We start from the raw sequence: 26496 nt of genomic DNA, 5'->3' as shown, positions 1-26496 counted from the left end.
CCCTTCATTCTCCAAGGATGTCAACAAAGCTGAGTTAGGGGTGACCCAGGGGTGCAGCTAGGAATCAAGGCTGGGGGGATTTAGGTGCAACTAATACTTACGGGTGTGGGGGTATTGCATACCCACCAGGGTAAGTGGGAGTTGCGGGGGCCATCCTCCAGAAAATTTTAAGATTAATGGTTCAAAAAGACTAGTTTTATCGCTTTATGAGAGATATTTGATTAATCCTAAAGGCCGTTTTACACGGTACATGGAATTGCGCAATCTGACGTACGCGTGAAGGCTCAATCAAAATTGCATCGTGTAAAGCGGTAAATTGCTAGAACACATCTACATAATACTCTGCGAGCCACCTCTAGGGTGTTTGGCAGGGGGTGATCAATCACCAGCATGCAGCATGCATTGGACTCCGACATGCACACCACACCATCCAAAAAATGTCACGTATACTAACAAATTAACTACTATATGCTGTTAGAGATAATAATAAAATTGAGAAACATGCAATAAGTTTTACATAGGCTAGTTGGCTACCCTACAAGTCATGCAATCTACCTATGAGTTCCATCGCTGCCGTTATAATCTCTTATTGATCGTGGAAAAAATGACATTCTGTACCTGTCTGTTCTACAATCTATCTCTCTTATTTTATTTATATGATCTGATCTTCCGTAGTATGTTGGCGTCCGTAAGATATGGTTAACTTCGTTAGAAAAGACACTGCTCTTGAATTTATCTAAAAGGTTTAGTCTATTTTTCAATCTATGGTCCGACAGAGATTCCCATCCGAGTTTATCTAAGAGGTCAGTTACACTAACAAGACTATCGTAACGACCTTTCACATACCAGACCGCTCTTCTTTGCATGTGTTCTAACTCTGTTATTAAGCCTTTATGCGAGAATGCGTGGATGCGAGACGGCAAAATAGCCCCTGTTCTAATTTCGCTCTTGCATTCGCGCAATTCCACGCCATTTTAGAAATTAATGCAGCTCTAACCTGTGCAATTCCGAGCCCCGTGTAAAACGGCCTTAAAACTATTCTATAATTAAGGAAAATGGATTAAACTTAAAAATTTCTCTGGGCTCTAGGGTGGGGGGGGGGTTTATCCCCCAAAAACCTCCCTCGCTGCGCCACTGGGAACAGCTAACTTAGGAGAAGAAAAAGGCTCACCTGACTCGCCAGAGGGTTCTCCCATTGAGAGCCGCCTCTCTCCATTTCCGTTCGCCACCACTGACACTGCCACCTTCACTGCCTCAGGTGAAGCCTCGCTGTGGCTCATGGCCTGGTCACCTGGCCGCGCTGCGGCACTCATGTTGCGCTACCTGCAGCAGCCTGTCGGTCGACAAAGACACTCTGCAGAGCACGCCACTTCCTCGGTTGGTGTCACTCTCTGACACAAAAATGTAGCTGCTCTATTATGAGCCACACATCACGGAGGTCACGCCCCTGGATCCTACTGTAGAACTAGGTGGATGTCCTTAGTGGCCACCTGCAACACAATACAAATGAAAAATTTAATCTAAAATTCATGATAATCCATGGTTTAAAACAGTTTATGATACATATATCCATTGAAATATACCGTATATGTCTGAATATAGTCCCCCCTTTTTTTTCCAAAAAATGCCAATTATAAGTAAAGAGGGGACTATATTCAGAGGCATTTTTTTAATTTTTCCCAAAACTGAAGCCTCGAAATTAGGGGGGTGGGGGACTATATTCAGAGGGGAACTATATTCGGAGAAATACGGTATATTTTGCTTGATGGCATCCTTTAAAATCAGCATGAAGGCTCAGGGTGGGTCTCTAGATCAGTGATTCCCAACCTTTTTTTCCTCCTGTACCCTTCTTTATGAATATAACTAATATTGTACCCCCAAAAATGCAACATGCACATTTTATTACATAATTTCAATACAAGTAGGTGACACTTATAGTCAGGGATGCCGACTTACAAAATATATTGGGGGCCCAAACCGGGGGTCTTGCCCAGGGAAATTTTATAAGTAGTGAGTATTAAGTTTTTTAAGCATTTTAGGAGAGTCATATGATCAACATTGGAGTCCTGATAACTAGAATCTTGATAACTGGACACTCTGGGGAAAATCGACAAGGCTGACACATTCCTTCCTCACACCCATAACAAATTTTTCAGGGGGCTTGGGCCCCCTCCAGCCCCATGTAGTCGGCGCCACTGCTCACAGTTATAAATAATTGTACAAATAGCAACTTGGTTTAAAATATGTACCCCATATAATATGTATACAAATTTCCTGGTTAAGAGATACATAGTTATTGACATCTGCCATTATGGATTATTTTCGGTGTACCCCCAACTGGTTCATTGCATACCCCCAATGGATCTGCATCCCGCTGGTTGGGAACCGCTACTCTAGAGGATACAACCACGAGGGCCAGGAACCAAGTAGTTCAACTTATTCACCCAGTCAGCTTGGGAGGGGGATGGAGAAGAAGGAGAAAAAGGAATGGAAGTGCTTCTGCGAAGTGAGCCCAATGATGCTTCCAGGGTCAGGGGCACAGCTAGGAATGAAGGATAGGGGGGGTTTTAGGCGCAACTAATACTTACGGGTGTGGGTTATTGCATACCCACCAGGGTAAGCAGGAGTTGCTGGGACCCTCCTCCAGAAAAATTTGAAGAATAATGGTTCAAAATGGTAAGTTTTACGGCTTTTTGAGGGATATTTGATAAATCCTAACACTATTCCATAAGTAATACTGATCCAAATAAGTAAAATGGATTAAACTTAAAAATTTCTCTGAGCTCTGGAGGGGGTTTTATCCCTCAAACCTCCCCTTGCTGCGCCTCTGTCCAGGGTATGGATAGGGACAGAAGGATTGGGATGGAAGAACCCCACACGGGGTTCAATATGGCATCAGGGGTCATTTAGGGCAATGCGGGCTACCACAAGCGAAACCATAATTTGATGTTCAATCAGAAATGGAAGAATATCCTTTGAAATCAATCAAGTAAATGCAGTCACGACAGCACAGAGAACATATCCTTTAAACATAGAAGAGTGATCTTGACGTGAGTATGAAGTGTGTTGCATAGCTTAAGGAAACCACCAGTTACAGCCATTCTCACTTTCTCTTGGAGAAATTTCACTTTGAACCCCTTTGATCTGTGCTACTCACGATCCCAGAATAATGAGCCATGACGTTGCAATGAGCATAATGTACATGGTGGCCCAGACAAAACTATGAAGCCATGATGCCTCTTCTCAAAGATTAGGGGAGAGGGCTGCGAGAGAGAGAATTATTGCTAATAAAGGCTAATGGTAGCAGTTGGCCGCCGAGCTGTGACTTAATGTTGTCATGGATACTTGATGTACCTTAATCAGCCCCTAATTTTGGAGCACAAAAGGGGAAACTGAAGCATAGATAGGGCTAACTAGAGCAGCAAAAGTAGGTAGACAACTACGCAATGTTTTAGTATTTACACGTGGTATGCCGATGAAGAACAGAATTATGCCTCAAGTCAATGATGCTATACTTTAATTCAAAGTATTACAGCCTGCAGAAGGGTTAAAGGAATCATGTGTTGAAAAATGTATCTTGTAGAATTCAAATGAACCAACCTCGAAATCAAAAACCGCCCCTCCGAAATTTTGGCCATTGGCCTTACACAGATCAATTAACAAATTGATCTTTTGAGTGCAGCGAACAACTTGACATTAAAATCACTTTAGCCTTACAACTAAATGGATGAATTTTCAACACACCCAGTGGGTCACTAGGTAAATGTCATCGGCGTCAAAACTATTTTTGTAACAAAGCGACCATTAAATAAATTGACGATTGGCAATAATAATTAAACGAAACTCAATTGACGATTGACGTTTTTGATGCCTATGACATGATATCGTTAACCCAAAGGAAATCGGAGAGAAATTCCACATTTGCCAATATTTCAACGTCCCACCATAACATTGAAGAACCTAAAGTAGACAATTTTTAGGAGATAAAAAACGGGCGAAAGACACTGCCAGCGGTGGATTAAAGAGGGAGGCCCGAAAATTCCTGGGAAAATAGGGTGGTTTCCTACTATTTTTTATTGGCTAAATCGAAAGATTATTACTCCTGGAGTACATATTTCACGCTTTTAGTTTTTGAAATGACGATGTCTATTTTTCGCGATCAAATGAAAAGTGAACATTTTCAAACACGCGAAAACGCGACGTATAAGTATGAATGCTGGGAAAAGCCCGTGTGACGTCATTCTGGTTCCGGCTGCCGCCGTGTGAGGCCTTCTTGGTGCGAGGCTATGAGCGCCGCTATGATGCAGGCTGCTAGCATGTGGCGGAGTACCCTGCTAGCAGATAGCACTTGGCTTAAATAAGGGTTATTAATACCCTATCAAACGAAGGAAACTTTCCGACCTTAGGTACCTTCCTTCCGACCTTTCCGACGTGCATTGGTAATCTCACACGATGTAAAACTCCTGACTATTCGTATCGCATCTGGGTCCCTGTGACGTCACGTGTAGTGGCATCGCATGGGCACCAATCTGGCCTTTTTCAAATGCAGTTAAAATTGACCATTTCCATTCGTCTAAAATGGGAATTCTAAAACCAAATAATTTGCATATTACGAATACACTAATAGTGGGTAACGAATCGCAATCAATGCCTTTCGTTTTCTTTGAGGAAGGAAACTACCCTATTAAAAAAATAATAATAACATACGCGGATTTGAAATGGAAGAAGGTGTTGCATGCCCTCCAAGAACCACAAAAATGAACGAAACGACCTTCCAGATAGGACGACTTTAATTCTTCCCAGCAGTGGCGTAACTAGGAATATTCTTTGGGTGAGATGGTGGGGCGAAAGCCACAGGCTGGGGAGTCCGGGAAAATTTTTGAAAAATCATATGCCTGGAAATACACTTTCCATTATTTTGGAACTTAAAATTTAACTTTAAGCAGATGCAGTTATTAAATATCAAATCAAGACAATAGTTTTAAATACATTTTTTTTTATTTCTCTGAGGCTTTGGAGGAGATCTATCCCCTCATCCTCCCCATAGTTACGTCATCGCTTCCCAGGACTCTACGAAGAAGATTTATGCAACAGTGAATATAGAGGATTTTAAAAGAAGCTAACAATATTTACTGACAAATGGAGAAGCCGAAATTGCCCAATTCGATTTATGCCATAACCGCACAGATAGTTTTTTCACCAAGGCCTCAATATACCGTAACGTTACAGTAGGCCACGATTTTAAATATCTAGTGATGCTAGAAATTGATAATTACAATTCAGGGATCAGAAAATTCGTGAATCACCAGAGATACGAGTCAGTGCGAATACGGCCTCCCTTCCTCACAGAATTCCTGAGCGCGCATGCTCAGATAATACAGTTTTTTTTATGCTTCCGCGCAATATATATGTTGATGACCTTCACCATATTCCATATTGCTTGATAACGTTACCTTAATACGCAAAAGTGGCATCTGATAAAATCTAAACGATAAATCCATATCTGCTCTCATGTCTATCAAGAATAATACGAGGATTGCAGGATTTTCTATGCGACACCTCCATCGTCAAGATTTCTCCATATCATCCCCACTCGGATTCGGAAAGGGTGAGACCAGTGAGACCAAATTAGCACGTCCTTCGTACGACCAAATGGTTTTTGGCGAAGGACACGTCATAATTGACGCAATTCTCCTTGAATTTAAAGCAAGTGTTCAAAGAAGTACCCCGTAAAAAGTAAATAAAGAAATCAAAGTCTCATCGGTTGGGTGGTAATGGGATAATTGGATGGAGAAGTACATAGAACAAAGAGTATTACTGAATGGAGGAAGGAAGTCTTAGAGGAAGTTGATTTCACATTGAAAATTCCACAGGAAAGAGTCATAGGTCCATTGCTGTTCCTTTTGTATGGTAATGAATCGGCAATGTAGTCGACAGAAGACTTCGGTTAATTGCAGATGACGCAGTGGTTTATAGAGAAGTTCGCCCGCATAATGACAACCTGGCTCTAACTAAGGACCTCGAAGAAGTCAGGAAATAGTGTAAAACATAGCAGCTGGAATTAAACTTGAGAAAATGAGTTGTGATTAACTTTTCTAGAAAAAAATGTTTTCCTACCCAATAACTCCATACAACAGAAAGGAACTGAAAGCTCCAATCTGTAAAAGGCTTTGTATTTCACGCAACTAAATGAAGACAGCAAATAGGCAAGAGAAAAAAACTCACTCTCAAACGAAAACATGAGAGATGAGTTATTACTATCAAAGTATTCTATAGATTAAGGTAGGTTTCCATGGAGTACTTAAGAAGAATTCTGGGAGCCTCCCCTTTCATCAAGCACTTCCCTCTTCAATTCACAATAACGCCAATTCCATTTTATTCTATCTAAAAATCCTTTTTTTCTTTCCTCTCCCTCATTTACCTAACATTCTACCCTCTAGCATTGTTTTCAACATCCCTTCCCCGTTTAGTACTCGTAAGTTGATTTGAAAGAGCAAAGCACCGCCATCACAGAAACGAAGAGAAGGATTTTCAAGTAATTGATGGGGCATTCGCTAGAAGGATTCATAAAATGTGATAATGACCAGAAAGTTCAGGAACATAAGTTATTTTTTACGGGCTGGACTAACTAACAGCAAACTCAGCGAATTCAGCGAACTATTTTCTAAAGAAAACCGTTTAGTAAAGGTTCTCTGGGTCCACTTCTCGCTTATGCGTCTGAAATTTTTCCCTCGTAAATGTTCTGCCTTCACGTCATTAGCGAATAAGTTGGAGAAATTTTCGCGTGAGCCAAGGCTGCAATCAACAAAGTTTTCTAAAGTATTTTTCAAAAATCTGTTCGTCGTGACAACCAACCTCTTATTTAATCATACTTACTTATAGAAAAATTCTCAAACTGACGGCTTACAGCATGTATTGATTCGTCCAGGACCATTCTCTTCACATAATGGTTTACTATATGGAAAGCGATAGCGAGTTCAGTTTCACTAGAGAGATTACGGCGCCAATTTTCCCTTTCCAAATACCTCGCGTACCTTCGCCAAACACCGGAACAAAAATGATTTCGAAAAAAAATTCCCTATCAGGACTTTGAGCTTTGCTTCTTTTTCCCGAAAAGGATTGAAAAAAAAGAAGGTGATGATGATAAGAAAATCTCTAATAGTGACTTAATATACGTAGTAATGAAAATGTGTCTTAGCACGTGTTGACCGAGTGTATAATGATTAAAAGGAGAACTTGAATAACAACATGGCCTATTTTTCAACGGCGTAAGTTTCAAAGATGCCAATTAATTCAATTTGACCAGCTTTGAACCCGGATCCCACGAATCTGTCGGACGAGAGAACGCTTATGTATCTTAACCGGTAAAAACGCTTACAAGGAGACATCGCGAAGGTGATGTTCTGGATTTGAACAGTGACGTATACATAAAGGAGGCGCGCCCCCCCCCCTTTGCGGAGCTGCCCGTATTGCCGAACATTGCAGAACCACAATTGTAACTTTTTTATATGATGGGATAGCATTGTTTTGTGCATGCGTGTTATCAGATTAAATAAAACTGTCTTAAATTTTGCATGTAACTTGATTATTTTTCATCACGATAAAAGCATGGGCAGCTCAAAGTATCTTTTGCGCCCACCCCCCTTTGAGTTAATTCTGTATCCGTTACTGGATTTGAAAGACGATGCTATGTTTTGAAACTATACAGGAAATGTTGGAATAGCGTCACGGCTTTCATCCCCATAGGTCAGGGTTCGAGAGATAATCGCAAGTAAATTGGCATGACTACATATTACATTCCACTACATGAAGAGCTTCATTCCAACAAACGCCGTTGCCTGGAGGGTTTAGGCAAGCAGCCTACAATAATAGGTGTGGGTGCTTCATCTAGGGGAATGATGCTGGGTGAAATATTTACTCGCAATTATCTCTCGAACCCGGGCCTATGGGGAAGAAAGCCGAGACACTTTTTTTCTACATTTCCTGTATAGTTTCAGAAAGTAACAGCGTCGTCCATATACCGAATATCACTCTCGTGATGTCTCCTTGTCAGAGTATATTTGGCGTATATTGGTGGTATTTGGTAGATTTTGGTTAAAACTCGTATCGCAGACAACGACTTTTCTTCTGTCTTCTCTCTCAACGAGCCTCCCGAAGAGTAGAATATCGCTTCGTAATCTTCCGTGAGAGGTCAAAAATTCTAGCGAAGAAAAGGAAATCGAAGAGCTGGCTGTATTGGGCATTTGGACCAGGGAGTTTATTTCCATTCTTTTTAGCGGTTTCTTACACCAGATAGCGAAAGTATGAGCGACTTTCGCTACGACTGTTATTTTGCCTTCCTGGCCCTTTTGCCTCTCTTTCACATTACGATTGTTCGAGCGATCGTCCTAACGACTGTTGGCCGAACTAGCCGTGTGAATGAATGTCCTGACAATAGTTCACGTAGCGCCGAACATAGCCACTTTACGATGGTTAGGCGCTGGGAGACCGGAAAAGGAGGCGACAAGAGAAAGACGAAAAGTTCGCAAAGCTCTCTTCGCTCTATTTTTTTCATGGATTTGTCCGAGGAAGGAAGAATATGGGCGGAAGAAAAATGATTCGGTAAATAAACGTTGAACACAGAAATATCTTGACCCTGTATACCTCAACAGCTTTGCCAACCGTCAATTTCTCGTTCACTTTAAATGTCAGCACTAGAGGACAGCACAGGTTTTAACCATCGTTGTGTGAATGCACGATAGTTCCGACGATTGCTGGAACAATAGTTATCTGAACGAGGCATTAGCTGATTTGAGCGACGAAAGAAGAGGGATAAACGCACAGTTGCCAACCTAGTAGTCTCCTGATGCAGAGTAATAGTCCTTTGTCTTACAGTGATACCGCACACAAGCTCATCTCATTGGCATCCGCACTTATAAATATGTATAGTAGTGAGCGTTGAAATACTCCCTCAAAACGCACAACGCCCATTACGTGGAATGTGAGGCCACACTGCTCTGAAAGGTTTACTTTGCCTGTTTCCACTTCAGCAAGTATTGCGCGCATTCCGAAGAAAATAAAGATTTATCGAGGCCACTTCGACGCCCTTTCAAATATTAATCAGATTCTCGGAAATACCAAACTCGACGCGCTTTCTTGACGAATGAGTCATTTTCGAATTTGACACGCTGAGAGATAACCACCAAGCGACTCGATGTACGGTGTTATAGATATTTGGTCATTTCCGCCTAAGCTGTAGGGTTTTAGTCGACACAAAAGAAATCGTTAAGTGCGAACAATAAAAAAATTAATAACATGCTATATAATACAACCATTAAATAACTATACGACTATACGTAATCTATGTAGAAGAAACTCTCTGGATCATCTCTTTGTGCGTACCCAGTGGCGCCGACTCCATGGGGCTTGAGGGGGCCCGAGCCCCCTCAAAGATTCGTTTGGGGGGGCGGAGCCCCCTCATTAATTCAAGAAAATTATTAAGTTATATTATGCTTTGTGAAATCACATAAATATATTGGTAATTTTTATTTCCCATGTTTGACATTAGTTACCTTTTAAAATAAATTCAACAATGTGTGTCGAAACAAATAATAATAAGGTTAAGCAGGTTATGCAGGTTAACTGAATCAAGTGGTGTGAATCATGGTAGTGTTTCGGTGCTGCGACACACTTTGAATTTAACCTCTTCCCGGGGCAAGACCTCCGATATGGGCCCCCCCAATATTTTTTATAAGTCCCTGTGCGTACCATAAATACTAGATACATAAATACACTAAAATATAGCTTGACAAAAATTCCACTACCTTGCTCGAAGAACATAATAATGGGTACATCGGAATTTCACGTGGAAAAATTGAAATTGGCTTTAGCACTGCATGGTGCAGGAAGTAGGATTGCGGTGGGCTGACCAAGTCACGAGAAAGCAATTTTTTGGAAGCTCTAATTGAGAAAAGTAACAGTGGAAGATCAAAAGACAAGTATTTGGGGTTGGTCAACAAGGAAACGAAGAAGAACCTGAGGATAGCAAATGAACTGTGACACGAAATAGGGAGAAATCGAGAGCTGTAGTAAACGAAACATATGTTTTTAGTATGTTCTGCAATATTCAACGATGCGGCGATTCAGAAACTAAACGCGGTGATTCAGAAAAAAAAGATGCCGAGCTTTCGGGATATTCGAGAACCACTAACTGATTGTCGATAACCTTATTAAATGCAGTAAAACCTGCTTAAACGCCCACCTCCACAGTCAGTCATCTCAATCAGAGGCCCCTTGAATCCAGAACAAGACTTTCATATTTCTGCGATAGGAAAGGTGCAAATGCCCTCATTTATGCGGCTATAATATTTTGGCTCCACCGATGGCTCAGGTTAATCTCCACTGTACTGATTCCCGAAGAAAAGAGACTCATGCCTTCTTGGGACTGAATCAATATTCTAACAGTACCAGTGTTATCTTCAGCGAATGCGGCCATTCTGAGGGTATGTCAACTATTCCTTGGTCACAGCTAGTACACGTTAGCAGCATTTCCGAGTAGATCAAGTGCTACTACAGTGAATCGCAAATGAATTAATCAAGTTTTCCTCGGATTGACGATACGCCTTGACAATATCGGTACTGTCTTCAGCCAGCGTAGTTAGTTGGAGGACATGTTAATTATATTTTCCTCCAAAAAAATTAACACTTTGGACAGACTGTACTGTAATCACTCGTCAAGAAAAAAATTATCGACATTTACCATGACTGACACGACGTTTCGACCGTTCCAGTACTATCATCAGCTATCATGATCAAGTGGAAGATGTGAAAAATATATTTTGCTTCCAGGTATGGACCCTCACGATACGTTCTATGTGCAGATTCGCGAAGAAAATGGACTCAATGCTTCCTAGTACACACTCAACATATCAATCATAGAGGTTCTCCACCTCTATGATATCTACTAAGAGAACCTCTACGGTATCAACGGTACCAAGGACGCCGACTTACAAAAAATATTGGAGGGGCCCAAACCGGGATCTTGCCCCGGGAAATTTTATAAGTAGTGAGTTTTAAGTTTTTTAAGCATTTTAGAAGAGTCATATGATCAAAATTAGAACCCTGATAACTTGAATATCGATATCTGGACACTCCGGGGAAAATCAACAAGCCTGACACATTTTTTCCTCACACCTAAAACGAATTTTTGAGGGGGCTCGGGCCCCCTCAGGCCCCATGGAGTCGGCGCCACTGAACGGTACCAGTATTGTCTTCCGCTAACATGACTATGTGGAGGGCATAAAAATACTCGACGTCCTTCTCCAGCTACCGACATTCAGCTAATTGATTACATTTTCATTGGCTGATTTACGTTATATTCTGCGGAGCAGGAATGCAAATGAGCAAATAGAGCAAGGACGATCAGCAGCCCTTACCGGCGTGCACCGGGCAGCCTCACTCCTCCAGCAAAGCCCACGCCAATGCATTCTCCATTCAAATGGGATGCCTCAGGGGAGCTATATGGCGACAGAACAGACTGGAAGCATTTCACGTGAAACGGAACGCGACCAAGGAATCCGCGGTGGTTCAACTCAACCATAGCTTAAAAAATGCATTGCAAATGCAATAGAAAACTTTATAACATGGGTTTCTTTTGCATTTGATGGAAAAAAATTTAGATCGATCATTTTATACACCTTTTTTTCAACGAAATCCGTACAAACAATACACACTTACCAAAAGTGAAACGAGAGATTGAAAGCATTCATGATATTTTGCTAATTTTTTTGCGGTCGATCTAATCATGTGAGGAGAAAGAGGAGGGGCCAAGCGATGGATTTATTATCACGATCTTAGATTACCCGTGATAAGGTGATTGAAGCCGTCATCGCTTGTCTCCGAGAGCTCACTTCAAACACTTATCTAAACTATAACTAATAACTAATTCAAACACATGTCAGGTCAACGTTACATGGAAGAAAAGATAAATACATTTTGAGACTCATTGATTTTATCGCAGTAGAAGCCAATAAAGGACTTTATGTTACATTTTATTCCTATTTAAAACATTATTTGACTGATGACTAGACCGTACGTCACCAAAAATGTAAAAAAGAACATATTTTCTCGATTCTTTCAATCGGAATGGCTCGTTGACTTTTCACAGTATCCAGTGAAACGTTTTTTATGAAGTACAAAGTACTAAGACGAATATCTTATCGTTCATAGTTGGTTTTCTAGGTAATTTATACGATTCTTCATGAGAATTCATGTTAAAACTTCATGAGATACCCATAAAACTAACCCGGTGAAGTTTTATATTTTGCTTTTATCCTCGGATATGGCAAGATAAAACTAGCACGAAGTTTCACATCAATTGGTATGTTATCAAGAAATCTCTCTAATCACTTTCGAGCCGATCTGATTGAGTGGAAAAGTCGTTGGCGAAATTGGCGAAAAGCAGAAACGTTGGCGCCGCGTTAATTCTGAGCAAGTTAATTCTGACTTGTGAAAAAGTTGCGACTGGCCATCACTGAGGCAACGGAACACGAGTCAAAATAAACGCGGCAAGCGGAGAGATCCACGTGTGATATAGACTAGAATTTCGTACTGTAACGGTAGCTAAATGCTCTGATGGAGAGAGGACTGGACCGAAGCGAAAAAAAGAGCAAAGGACAATTTGTACAGCGCAGGTAGCTGCCGAATAAAATATGGGTTGAGGTTAAGTTACGTAGCAATATGAAATATGTGAGCGAATGAGAAGAATTTTCCATGAGGGGGTTAGAAGGAAGGCTATGTTGAAGGTTCCTGAAAATTTAACCGCAACTCGTAATTGGAAAGATCTCATGAGAGAAGGGCCTAGGACTATTAATCCAAGGGAAACATGTAATAACGAGTCGGCATCCCTATCAGTTAATTTGGAGCGGTGAGTCAGACCTCCTCCGGTGAAATTATGCGGTCGAGGACGCGTGGTGGGCATTTGCGGCGAGAAATTGGATTGGCGGGGAAGTCAAGGTCGCAGCGAGATCATGAGGTCAAGAGGTTCAAAAGCCACTCCCCCGACATTTTTGGGCGGCTCATTGTCAGCCTTAATTTGACTATGTCCATCGAATCATTTATCAGCTACGTTCTTTCTGGACTCCAGCCTCACTGGTAATCACACAGAGAAATGTTGATTCCCGCTTCCATCAAGAGCACAGTCTAACTACCCAGATAAACACACCTTCCAGCCAATTTTCTAGCTTTGACTGCAGGGGAAGTCATCACTAATCGATTTATATATTCCCATACTATGGCACGAGGAAATGTGACACATGGTTTAAATGTATTGATCCGAAAACTATCAAATATTTTGTAGTAATAGTTGTTTGTGGACTTTGTATGGGCGCTGGAAATGAGTTGACATCTATTGAAGGTATAATTTTCGTCCAAAAACGTGCTAAAAATTGGTGATAGCATCGACGAGGGGAAGAGCAAACTGAGAGTAAAAAATTAGACGGCTTACAATGAATATGTAAAACACTACACAAAAGAATTCATTGGCCTTAACCTGGAATCCAATCAGGATCCCCAAAATTCGGGCCGAGTGCTATAAACTAACCAGCTTTCGCCCCACACATCATATAATCCCTTCTCTTTTTGGCCTTAAGCCAACCTCGTCAACCTAGATAAGGGGAAGTACTTTCATTTTTTAAAATCATAAATGGACGTCACCAACAAATTTGATTGCTACTGAATAACAATCAACCCTCACATACTTCCCCTAACACAGCTAGATAAGGTTGGCTTAAAGCTATATTCCGAAGTAAATGAGCGTTTTGGCGGGTGGTAGCTTAAATGAATGTTATAACAAAAAGACTGACCTTTTTGCTGTAACATGTCTAAGTATATTAATATTATAACTGATAACAAAAACATGGCTTGGCAATACACTTTAGGGAAAACAGACATATTCCCAAGTTTTTTTTGCCAGTCTGCGTACAATATATGCGCATCAATATCTTATCTTAGGCATCATAGCTCATGCATAACATTTAGCACAGAATTTATGATAGAGTTTAGAACAGAATTATTTTTTACAACGAGTGGATTAATGACTTGAATGTCCTGATTTGCTTTCAAAAGTGAACATACATATTATTCAAAAACGCACTTTTAGTTAATCATCTTGGTGGGGTAGAAATTTTGCATTTCGTGGAGGAACACGCGTTCCAATAACTTTTATTATTTCATCATCTCCATCACGATGTTTTCCTCCATAATAGCAGGTTCATTTGGCGGTATAGCCCTAGTCAAGACGAAAGGTCGTTCTTCAACGGAGTTTTCTCCCTCACACTGGAGTACATCGTTAAAATACAGGCAAGTATGCTATTTCCCAAAATTAGTGATGGATGTGAGGTCCATATGGGGTATTGTCATCGATGAACAGACGCCAGATTTGACGGGGCGGCATTCACTTCTCTTCCGTAAGAAGCGTGCGGGCGATGGAAGGCAAGATGCCAAGCGGCATGGGTGGAGGGAGGACACGCGGCACCCACGCTGCACCCGCCACTCGCTTTTGCATGCGACGACATCGCTTTCACTTTCGCATTCCGCGCACTTTCCGCATTCCGCCGCCAGGGCGCTCCACCGCCTCCCTCCCCGATTGCGCACTTGAGCGCACTCGGGCGGGTCGCACTTGAAACCCAATTGGCGGCAACCTGGCGGTCCTGCCGCGGAAGAAGGTGTCGCCAAAAGACCGCCACTGTGCCACCACTAACCTTCCGCAAAAAAGAGAGACGAGCAGAGTTCTTCTCTGCTAGCGGTATAAGGAGAGCTCAGTGAGAAGATATCGGATGTCATAGCCCTTTTTAACGAGATCGAATAGATCCTGAACGCCTGGTTACACGTTACATTAACTTGTGCGAACTAATGTGTGAATGTATGAACGAATTTGGTGGACCAAAACGGAACATTAACGAATGCATTAACTAAATTAGAACTGGTTCTATTCTCTGTTCATGCGTTCGCACAAGTTGTGTGATTACACGGTGCATTTTCGCGTTCATTCACCCGTTCGTGCATTTGGGCATTAACTCGCACGAGATAATGTATCGTGTAACCAGGCCTTTACAGTACTAACTCCATTTACATCAATTAATTTAATTCGTGACCCGGCCGAATATCCTCCAAGAAAATATATCTAACGGCAAATGTACCTGAAAATAACTCAGAATCCTTACACCTACCTTTGCTAGTTTTTCGGCCTTAACACTAGTTACGTGCACAAACAACGAAATATGGTCTCATGCTATGAAGTACTCTGTCCTAACTTTTTTGAACTCACGTACAAGTACAAAATGTTTTTTACACAAGAGTGAATATGACGCATACGAACTTATTCAGCGCGCCAGCGCCACATCTCCGACCGTTCAAATCTCCAAATGCGCGCGTTGAAGTCTCAAACAATAGCATCGCGGGAAGGCCATTCACTCAACGCAAGGAAGATGCGCCTTGGTAATCTACCACGACACACTGCACGTAATTAGGTCACGAAAGCTGATGTTTCTTACAATTGCAAAGAATATTTTCCGGGTGGAGTTGGTGGAAAGGCTATTCCTAATAATAATCGGCAGAACATATTGTTCCGATAGTTCAGTAGTGAACTGTGACAACTACCACATTCTCTATAAATAAACACCTCACGTTGGAGCTCCGCCACGTTCCATTATTCAATCTAATCTAACTTCCCTCGACTGCAAACATTCCAACAATCGGTATAATAAATATGGACTACTGGATATACATCACCTCTCGAAAGGAACATTTCCTCTCGTGGATTGATAGCATAGTCAAACGCTAACGTAGAGGATATTCATCGAGACTCAACGTAAATTGTCGGATTAAATGTGCAAGCATATTTCACTCGCCCTTCAACTGATCAGGCAAATACCAAAGGCGATCCACCATCTCTGCCCGGGGCACGCTTCACTCTGGAGTACACCTGCTACTTAACCATTCACTTTGCTTCGAGGGAATCACCAGGGGAGAGAATACCGACCAGAGACTTCAGCTCTAAGAATAAATATATGCTAGAGCGCTTAAGGCGGCTAAACAGCAACCAAAAGCTGAGGTCAACTTGGAAACCCCCACCTTCGGTGGACGAAGAATATGATAAATGAAATACTTAAAGATAAGTTTCATCACAACCCTGATACTTCTTTTTCGAGACCATTACAATTCATCTAAATAAAATTTCAAATCGAAATAACTAAGATGAAGAGAAATACTATGGTGGAAATAAGCCATTTTGAACCATCAAACCCATCACGCGAACACCGATTTTGCCATTTCGATCGACGCAGTGGCGGATACAGATGGGGGCGCCCCCGCCCCCCTTGCGGGCCCGCCCCCCTTGCGGGCCCGCCCGTATTGCCAAACATTGCAGAACCACAATTATACATTTAATATCATAAGATGGCATTGTCTTGTATGTGTGTGTAATGAATTTAATCAAAAATTTCTTTAACTCTGCATGTGACTTGATTATTTTTTATCAGGATAAAAGTAAAGGTAACTCAAGATATCTTTTGCGCCCCCCCCCCCATCTTGTTTTTTCTGCATCTGCTCCTGGATCGTCGTAGAATCAGAAAATTGCTCTTGTTAATATTAACGAAGAGTTCCACCTTCATAGGTAGGGCGATCTGCGAAAATAACTCAGAAATAAGACAGAAATACAACGACCACGGAAGCCATGATTGTAGGACAAGAAGAAGAACAGATTTCTTTACTAACTCGCTTTAAAAATTTGTGACAAAACAGCTACAAGTTCCAATATGCAATATCTCAACTAAATACCCAAGAGTTTTAATATTATCCACGTGAACGTATGTATGGCCGCAGATACTAAAAACTAATCCACGCCGCTCACCAACGCTTAACGCTGAGTCTGCTGAAAATAACAACGTTAATCTCTCAGAATATACTCAGCACTAGATATTTTATTTTTACAGTTCTAAATCCCTGGAAATCAATTTATTAACGCTGAGGACCATTCCGATCGTAGAGACCATCGGCGTTAGTCGCAAACGCGCGTCACAAATTATAATTCCACATGCCGCCGCTATCGAATTTTTACTATCAATGTAAACCTATAGCGAGAACCGAAATTAATAACTATTTATTTATTTCATTTATTTATTTCCATCACCCCATAAACAGCACAACGGCCTTTAGAATGGGGAATTAACCGTTAACAATGGAGGACATTCACACACGCCCATGCCCTGGATAAGAGCTTCCTACCCAGGCGGGACTCGAACCCGCGACCTTCGGTTTGGCAGGCGAGGACTTTACCCCGCCGCCACCGAGGCCGGCCAAAATTTAAGTATTCTACCGATTAAGGTAGGTTTCCATGGAATACTTAAGAAGCAGTCTGGCAGCCTCCCCTTCCTTCATGTCAGGGGCGAATACAAGGGAGGGGCCGAGGGGGCCCCGGACCCCCCGAAATGGAGAAAAATAATGTATCTGAATAAATATAAACAAAATGCGCGTGAGAAAATAGCGATTCAAAGTTAATACCTTTTAAAAACAAAAGTATTTCGAGAATCGACCAACTAATTATAAATTTTATTTACTTTCTGAATTTCGCCACCAAAAACTATTGTAAAAAAATCTATTTTGATTACTAATAACTTATTATTGACATTATCCCCACCAAAATATTGTCTATATTCGCCACTGCTTCATGTTCTTCCGTCTTCAATTCATAGCAAGGATTGCTCCATTTTATTCTACGAAAAAATCTTATCCTCTTCCTTTCTGTCCATGGTTTACTTAACATTCTACCCTCTAACACTGTTTTCAACACTCCCTCCCCACTGCAGAAACAAGTTAACGTTTGTGACTCTCTTTATTTCATTTCAACCGAAGGAACATTTCGAGCAAAATTCCCGGAATAAGTAACGCAGACCCATCTCTGCTTCCTAACCCACGGACATTATAGGGCCACGTACGAGGAAGTGGGAGTGATGATTTCTGCAAAGGTTTCGGAGCGAGGGAAAAGGCAGCGAGAGCAGACAAGCCGTGGCACATCCCACGCAGCTGATTGGCGCGTGGGCGAAGACGACTCGATATATCGGTCAGGGCGTTCATTCTGGTTCTCATTAGCAGTTGCTAACTCAAGATAGCGGAGAAATTAGCGACTCTCGCAACGATTGTTATTTCTATTTGCTGGGCGCGAGCTAATGTCAGCGGCACCTTAGCCTTTGTCGACCAAAGAACCGGAATTAACACGCAGATCGTCCTTTCCTCGGCAATCATCGATTCAGAGAACGATAAATGATTTCCTAGGAGTTTGGGTCCAGGAAAATTTGACCTATTTTATCCGACTTCAAAAGGGTTGTGACGCGAGACGAAATTTGACTGATAAAATCCGATCCAAGCGTGATGGAGTGGAATCTTTCCAAATTGAAATAAATACTTACAATTTTCTACGATTATAAAATTTACAAATGACTACGTTTCAATGTTGCTGCATCACTTCATCACTTTTAAGATGAAGGAGTCACATTGAAACCAAGGCCGTAAGACATTTTATAATCGTGGAAAATTTTCTTTATTTCGAAACGTGACTACTTCGCGGGATTTGCCAAAAAAGTTAATCATACTGTGTTCTATCGAGTGTTGTCCCAAAAAAACAAGAGTTATCAACACCAAATTTTTGTAAGAGCAAAAAATTCGGAAATCCGGCAGTTTTAGTAATATTTGGAACAACATGCACTGCAACGCGAAAATTTACTTTACACTTTCCGTTTTCGACTGCCGTGTGGAGAAAAAAGGGTTTTCCGCATGCTATATTTTTTTGCATCCGCAAATATTTGAAGGTTATTAAGCCAACGTTGGCACATCTGCAGAGAATAATAACTACTGCCATACTATGTACTGTGATACAATTGAAATAATTACTTCATACGAATGCTGCCGTCACCTCAAATAATAGATATATGGGACGTCATAATAAAACCGTTACGATTTCGTATTATCAAATTGAGGCACATTTTTGAACTTATTTGAGTTACTATCAGATGAATGCTGCAACTCACGTTAACAAATTTTGCTCGAATGAAAATGGTGCTAAAGTTCACTCTGAGAAAAAGTACACACAGGTTGAAAAATGTGAAATTATTCATCATGGAATGCTATAAAGCCCAGCTTTGCCTAGCAGAAAGTCAGCATTTTCAAGTTTTACAAGTATTTACAAAAATACGATTTTGTTTTGAATGATGTTGCATGGGCGAATCCGTTTGTAAAGATGAAAATTCTGTACCGAGAGACATTATTAAAAGAAATTCGCATTTATGAGCCTCTTCCTTTCTTACCAACCAGGAGAGCCTCAAAAACAAAGTTTCCAGCTTACGCAGCTCCAGCAAGACGCTTGCAGCGGTCACCCCTCCAACGTCCGCAGCAGTCTCTGAGCCAAATCGGAATTTGCGACACCGGAAGACCTTGAGAAGGCTAATGAGCATGATCCGGGAGGGCTGCATCAAGCCCATGGACAGAAGGCATGGAAGAAGGCAGCATTTCAACTCTTACGCAATGCATAGTTCGCATGGACGTCTAGTCTTCTGTACCTGTGTAACGGGATGCCTTGATGTTCATAGGGATCAGATTGATGAAGCGGCCTGGGTGTTATCTTCTCATTCTGAGGGCTTAATCCTCACTAAGAGTGAGATTTTTCAGAAGAAAAATACCTTTAGTCAAGGAATATGATGAAGTTGAAAAATTATTCAAGTTGTTTCGTGAATTGCAATTACGAACTTGTAAAATACTTTTTTAAGTCTTTTCTTTTCAACATTTGAAATGGACAGCCAAAAGGTATTGCCTCATTTTGATATGTTGCGACCTCCGTATGGTTGCACATGAGACAATTAACAATCGAAAATGGCAGTTAACGAACAAGAATAGTTAATTTACCACAAGGTAAAACCTAAAATATTTTACGAATGAAATATTTATAGTGACTCCAACAAAGGATATTTTATCATGCACCAACAATTTGCATTCTCACTTAAAATGGATGGCTTAGTATTAGTATTTGATTCAGTTTAATTGGATACTCAGTCAAGGTCAAGCATAATTCCTTTTATTGATAAAAAATCGATTTCTCTTTAGACGGTTCCTCAAATATCTTTACTTCATCCTTCGGGTAGAAAGTCTCATCGGTGCTGAGAAAATTTCCTCATCCAATTCTAATATTCTTTCGTCACACCAATTTATTTTCCTGGAATAAATTAAGTATAATTGGAAATAACGGGATCAAAAAAGAAGACATTTCAAAAAACCTACTCAGTGGAGGCTATTCAACCAAGAGGAACCTTTACCAACCTCCTCTTTTCCGTGAATCTACATCCGTCGAAAATTGTATCTAACGAGGAAAAGGCTACTTCGCAATTCCAGATGCGTCAATTTTAACTCAATAGAATTACAAGGAAGAAGTATGGGTGTGGACGAGTAAATTAGGATTTTATCCGGTTTAATTTCGAATTAGACCTATTGAAGAGGTAGGCCATTTTCACGTGCCTTAGATATAATGAAAAAAACTTAAAATGGGGTTGAAAACAATTCTTTAAATTACTTCAAACCCTATTATAAGGGAGTTAAATGTAGTCGCCATAAATATTTATAAAACATTTCAGGTTTTACCCGGTAGTAAATTAGATATTCTCGTTTTAATTAGTCCGGAGGTCTTAACGCGTCAAAATACAGCAGTATTCTTTCGCTGTACATATCCTTTAAACCCTTGTATTCACCTAATAATATTACACGTGAAAATGTATCACAGCATTCCGTGTCCAATGTCCATACTCTTGAACATGATTCTTTTAACTAATTCGGACTACGACACATGTTTTACTTATTTTTCCAATTATTGCCATCCTTTATATACGCCCCAGTGGTAATGACAATAAGAATCGAAAAAAAGTGTTACAAAGTCCTATATTAGCAGATTAAAATAAAACGTATGCTAAAACACCTTAAAAAAAGATAAGGTAGATGAAAGGCCCCATAAAAAATTCATGTTTACGCTTTTTCCCAGAGAAGTCGATTCCTGAAGCTCACGCGGAAGAGAACAACGTGCAGTGCAACACCGAAGCTTGTGGACGACGAAGCGGGTCCTTCCATACGATGAAGGCTTCGTAAGACACTAGTCCTTCCCTGGAAACAACGATCTGAGATTTGTCGTACGTGCGGGGAAGGCAATGTGTTTTAGCAATGTATTCCTTTCCCGTTGCATTTATTGGGGCTTAAGGCTTGTATATACGGTACTGTAACCCGTACGAGTTAATATCTAAATGTATGAACGTGAGAATGAACATGAAAATGTACCATGCAACCACCCAACTTGTGCAAGCGTATGAACGGAAAATAGAACCTGTTCTAATTTGGTTCATGCATTCGAACGTGTTCCGTTCCGGTCCACAAAAATCATTTACGCGAACAGACATTAACTCGTACGCGTAAATATATCGTGTAAACAGGCCTTTATAAATATTCTTTCCACGAGGATGGTCGACCTTGTATTCCAACGATTCGATATCTTTTTTTTTATTTTTAGGACGGTTTCCCGCACCACACGTCAGCAGTAAAGCTTCAGAACATTTGTTATTCATTTGTTTTTCGCAGAAATTAAAAATTATCACCAGAAATGATAAGTTTTTATCTATAAAGCGAACATTTGAAAAGTTTCATCTGATTAAATGCAAAAAGAAAACGTACAACTTTGGTTTCACTGATTAAATGCAATCGAAAACTACTAATACATGAAATATAATTTGGTACTTTCCCGGCAAATTATGTGAGTAAATTCTTCTCGGGATTCCCACCGGGTTAATTTTTCCATAGTGGCCAACGTTTCAAGTTCCGACTCGGGGCTCATTCATAGGACTCAATGTGTTTTATTTTTTTGTGGTTGCTAAGTCTCATTGTTAAAATAAATTAAGTTAATTTTAAAACATCTAAAAGCCCGGAGGATGAGCCCCGAGTCGAGCTTGAAACGTTGGCCATTATGGAAAAATTAACACGGTGGGAATCCCGAGAAGAGTTTACCCATACTAATACAAAATTTTCCCCCATTTATCATAGCTGTTGTCGTTATGGATATTCAGTTTTCATTAGAAGGAAAAGTACCGTTTAAATCAAAATCCATTCTCACACAATCATGTTAACTTACCATACGTACTTCTCTCCAAATACATTCGTTTACTGTATTAATCGTAAAAAATATTAATTTCATTGTCGATACTTTCAGTTACGAAAGTTTTTTTTTTTAACTAAAGTACCAACCGAAAAAAATTCTCCCCATAGACCTCTTGATGGCCATTCCTAAATTCTCTCACCGAGTTAGTATTGAAGTATCGGAAATTCAGGGAACTCTGATTTTAACCACCCACTTCTCATTTTTTCACCTTCCCCAAGTTACTTTGCAGATAGTGCCATACAGCAAGTCTCATGCATACCCCCCTTTAATTTGTGTTGATATTTTACGGAAAATTTTCTTTATATCCATCAAAACTAGTCCTTTTATAAGCGAAGCAAATGTGCGATTCCACGAGGAAAGTGAAAACATTTTTTATGACCTTGCTGTCCGAAACATAGTGGGTAGTAGTGGGCGCATTTAATGCGACAGAAGAAAGCTGGGAGGTGGACATTTTTGGGTGGAATGGTCATAGTGACCACTTTTAACGAGGTTCTTCAACCACTCAAATAACTTTGACTGCATCACGAAATTGAAATTCACCGTAAGACTCCTCAAACCATTAGACTACAAAATTTTATAGACGTTTCAGGAGAAGAAAACCGAAAGAATATGCGATAATAGTATCAACCACGTATTATTGATGAGAACCGGTTCATTTAAAGAAAAAAGGTCAGCATTCGATACGTGGGATAGGTTCATTGACCTATCCGCCGGGCAATTTGGGGTTGGACCCTACCATTGATTAAAAAAAATGGTGAAACTTTAAAAAATCTTATTTTCAAACATGGAATTACTAAAGGAACTACGGGGCTAAAAATACAAAGGGTAGTTTTCTTTCCGAACCATCGTGTGTTTTATTCCACACCACCGTACAACCCCGGAAGGGTGGTGATACCTCTTTTTTTTTAAATGATCTTATGAGAGGTTTAGAGGAAGTGAATCGGACGGAGAGGAACGAAGTGGTAGACATGGTGGGAGAGGAGAGGAAACTTGTACGAGACCAGTAAGAGACAGGATGTGGATGAAGCGAGTGATGAGCACGGATGGATGCTTTAAGTAACAATATAATGTAAAATGCACCCAAAATGACGCGACCAAACAGTCAGCAAGAAAGCCAAGAAATATTAACATAATTTTCCATCGAGTGAGTTAACATACCAACCTTGCTATCATTCCCAACAGCAGACTGACACATGATACATTTTGTCCTATTTTAAAATTTGTTTGCGCAAATACCCGGTGAAAAAAAAATTAGGTTTTCTCGTGATATTGCCGCTTGCCACTTACTTCTCTTAACGGGATCTTCTGGTGCAGAGAAAAGTGAAAGTGAGGACTTTTTGGAGCCATACCACACACTACACCCTGGTGCGACCCAGCCTCGGGCCATTCCAAATTCCGATGAAAATAAAGCAAACGAACTCCTTCGTCACTTGTAATATCTACACCGAGACCTACCTTCGCGCTCACAAATTAAAAAAAAAACACGCTACAGAACTCAGCTTAATTCTTTTTCGAGTGCGAATAACTTGCGTAAATATACCGTACGACATACAAAACATGGGTTGACTGCAAGTGGCGCCCGTAGTTCGTCAAAATTCAGCAGCCTGAAAAACGTGCCACCAAAACTGAACGGCGGGCATGGGAAGTGTCACTGGCGTGATCTAAGCTGTCGGACGACTCAGGGGCGCAGCTAGGAATTAAGGCTGGGGGGTTTAGGTGCAACTAATACCGGGATGTTTGGGGGTATGGAATATCCACCAGGATAAGCGGTAGGTGCGAAATTAATAAATTACGGAATTTTAAGAAAAATGGTTCAAAATGTTGAGTTTTAAGTTTTTCGTTACGGCTTTCTGAGGGATATATTATAAATCCTTACATTATTCTATTAGTAATATCAATCCAATTAAGTAAAATGTATTAAACTTAAAATTTCTCTGAGCTCTGGGGGGGGAGGGGTTATCACCCAAAAACCCCCCTCGCTGCGCCACTGGGACGACTTATTACATATTTTCCTTTTTACATTTTTGCTCCTAATGAATTTTCTCTCTAATTTCATTTTTCTCCGTCTAAGCATTTGCAGTTCTGTTTGACCTGTGTTTCTTAGCGTTAAACACTTTGTATTGTTGTAACTTTGCATTGGTATACTATATTAATGACCAACCGTTGGCAAGTTTTGGCTACGTATGAGAGTGTGATCGTGTTGTCGTCTCGAGTTGCATGGAACCATGGACGCTTGGTGGAACTCACACCAACTGAATGGATGTGCACGTATTTTTTTCTTATTGTGTGTTTTTATGACCTTGTGGCGCTCTTTTGCATGCTGCATGCCTGTGATTGGTTCAGTTCAAGAACTGCACTCCGTCCGTCGGAAGGGACGTTTATCCGTGGTACCTTTAGCGCCTATTGTCAGGAGCACGATAATGCCGACGCCGGGTATCTCTGCACACTTTATTCCCTGTTTTACACTCATGATGGAAATGACCTCACCACCTCCAAACTCTCAAGAGGTGGTTGGCAGAAAGTAATGCAGAAGTAAAAACCTCCCACAAACATGGTGTCACACCGGTTTCCTTTTTTTTAAATAGCCTAAATCGAAAGATTATTACTCCTGGAGTACGCATTTCACGCTTTTAGATTTTTAAATGACGATATATATATTTTTCGCGATCACATGAAAATAAAATAAGTATGAATGCAGGGAAAATCCCGTGTGGCGTCATTCTGGCTCGGGTTGCCGCTGTAAGGCCACCTTGGTGCGATGCTATGAGCGCCGCTACGATGCAGGCTAACAGCAGGTAGCTGAGTACCTACCCTGCTTTCATCAGTTTTAGGGACCACTCATACTTAAAGGTGTGCGGGTATTGCATACTCACCAGGGTAAGCAGGAGTTGCGGGGGCACTCCTCCAGAAATTTTTTAATAATAATGGTTCAAAATGGCGAGTTATACGGCTTTCTGAAAGATATTTGATTAATCCTAACACTATTCCATAAGTAATACTGATCCAAATAAGTAAAATGGATTAAACTTAAAAATTTCTCTGAGCTCTGGGGGGGTTATTCCCCAAACCCCCCCTCGCTGCGTCACTGCCCTATTACACTAAAATTCGGTGGCGCCACCCCTGGCGCCTGTTTGGCCACACAGTGGACCACCGCCACGCGCCAAGCACCGCGGTGGCGGAATGCAGTTGTGGAGGCCACGTGTGCCGATTTCACTCCGGGGCGAAAGCCGTCCCCGGCGACACTTTCCCTTGCGCCTCCAAACCGGACCATAACTGCTCGCATTACCTTTTCGGCAGGGAGACCGCGGTGGGGGTCGTTCAATGGGGAGGGATGCTTCAGGAAGGGGTGGGATGCAAGGAGGCACTGCAGGTGCGGTGGGCAGAGCGGTGACACACGCTGGAACTTGCTTATCGGCCCTTGCTTTAAACTCCTAAAATCTTTGAGATCGTGGGCGAAGTTTAGAGTTTTGTTTAAGTCGCCAGCCTCGGTGGCGGCGGGGTAAAGTCCTCGCATGCCAAACCGAAGGTCGCGGGTTCGAGTCCCGCCTGGGTAAGTTACCCCTATCCAGGGCATGGATGTTGGTGATTGTTAAATGTTATCAACCCCGATGTAAAGGCCGAACAGTGTTGTTTTCGGTGGTGTGTGAAAAAAAAAAAAAATAATAAAATTATGTTTGGGGGGAGGCCTGCTGGGAATTTGAGGGATGTAGAATATCCCCCACTGAAACAACGGTCCCCGCGGCCCTCCCCAGGAAAGTTTGTTTGAATTAACCTCTTAAGGCCGATAAATATTTTCAGTTCTGAAAATAGCGTATTAGATTAAAACACAGATTACCTAATGAAATGGCCAATATGGCTGATATGTCTTCATATGCGTAAAATGGCAGATATATGCAGGTATCGATATATCGGACGCCATGCACGTCAATGTTTAGTGTTCATAACCGATACAAAATACAACAGAAAAACTTGAAAAAGCAGTAAAAAAACGTCAATCTTTATAATAAATGAGATTAAAATTATCAACATTTTGGAAAAAATACTTCAGTAAAAAAACTATTTAATTACCCCGTGTGGGTAACTGAAAATTCTTTCAAATTTCTCACAAAAATGCTTCTTAGCACGATAAATTCTAGGATGCAACTAAAATATTAGCTCAGCGGTGAAGACAGACTTCCATATGAACGTAATATAGAATCACAAGGTAGCGCATGTCGGCTGTAGTCCAGAAAAAAATACGCGCGTCCGATACATCGGACACTATGCACTAATGGATTAAA

General features: G+C 41.0%; 1 protein-coding gene across 1 annotated transcript in view; it reads right to left on the bottom strand.

Annotated features, from left to right (window-relative positions):
* Positions 1-26496, bottom strand: part of LOC124161324 — an 89834-nt gene that overhangs the window by 2002 nt on the left and 61336 nt on the right. The window contains exon 2 of the mRNA XM_046537636.1: positions 1172-1490. Coding sequence (XP_046393592.1) covers positions 1172-1313 — 142 coding nt within the window. The 5' untranslated portion in view covers positions 1314-1490. The remainder of the gene's footprint in view (positions 1-1171; positions 1491-26496) is intronic.

This window comes from Ischnura elegans, chromosome 6 (assembly GCF_921293095.1).
Source record: "Ischnura elegans chromosome 6, ioIscEleg1.1, whole genome shotgun sequence".
Lineage (NCBI taxonomy): Eukaryota > Metazoa > Arthropoda > Insecta > Odonata > Coenagrionidae > Ischnura > Ischnura elegans.
The sequence above is the reverse complement of the archived record's forward strand: the minus strand, read 5'-3'. Positions and strand labels throughout refer to the sequence as shown.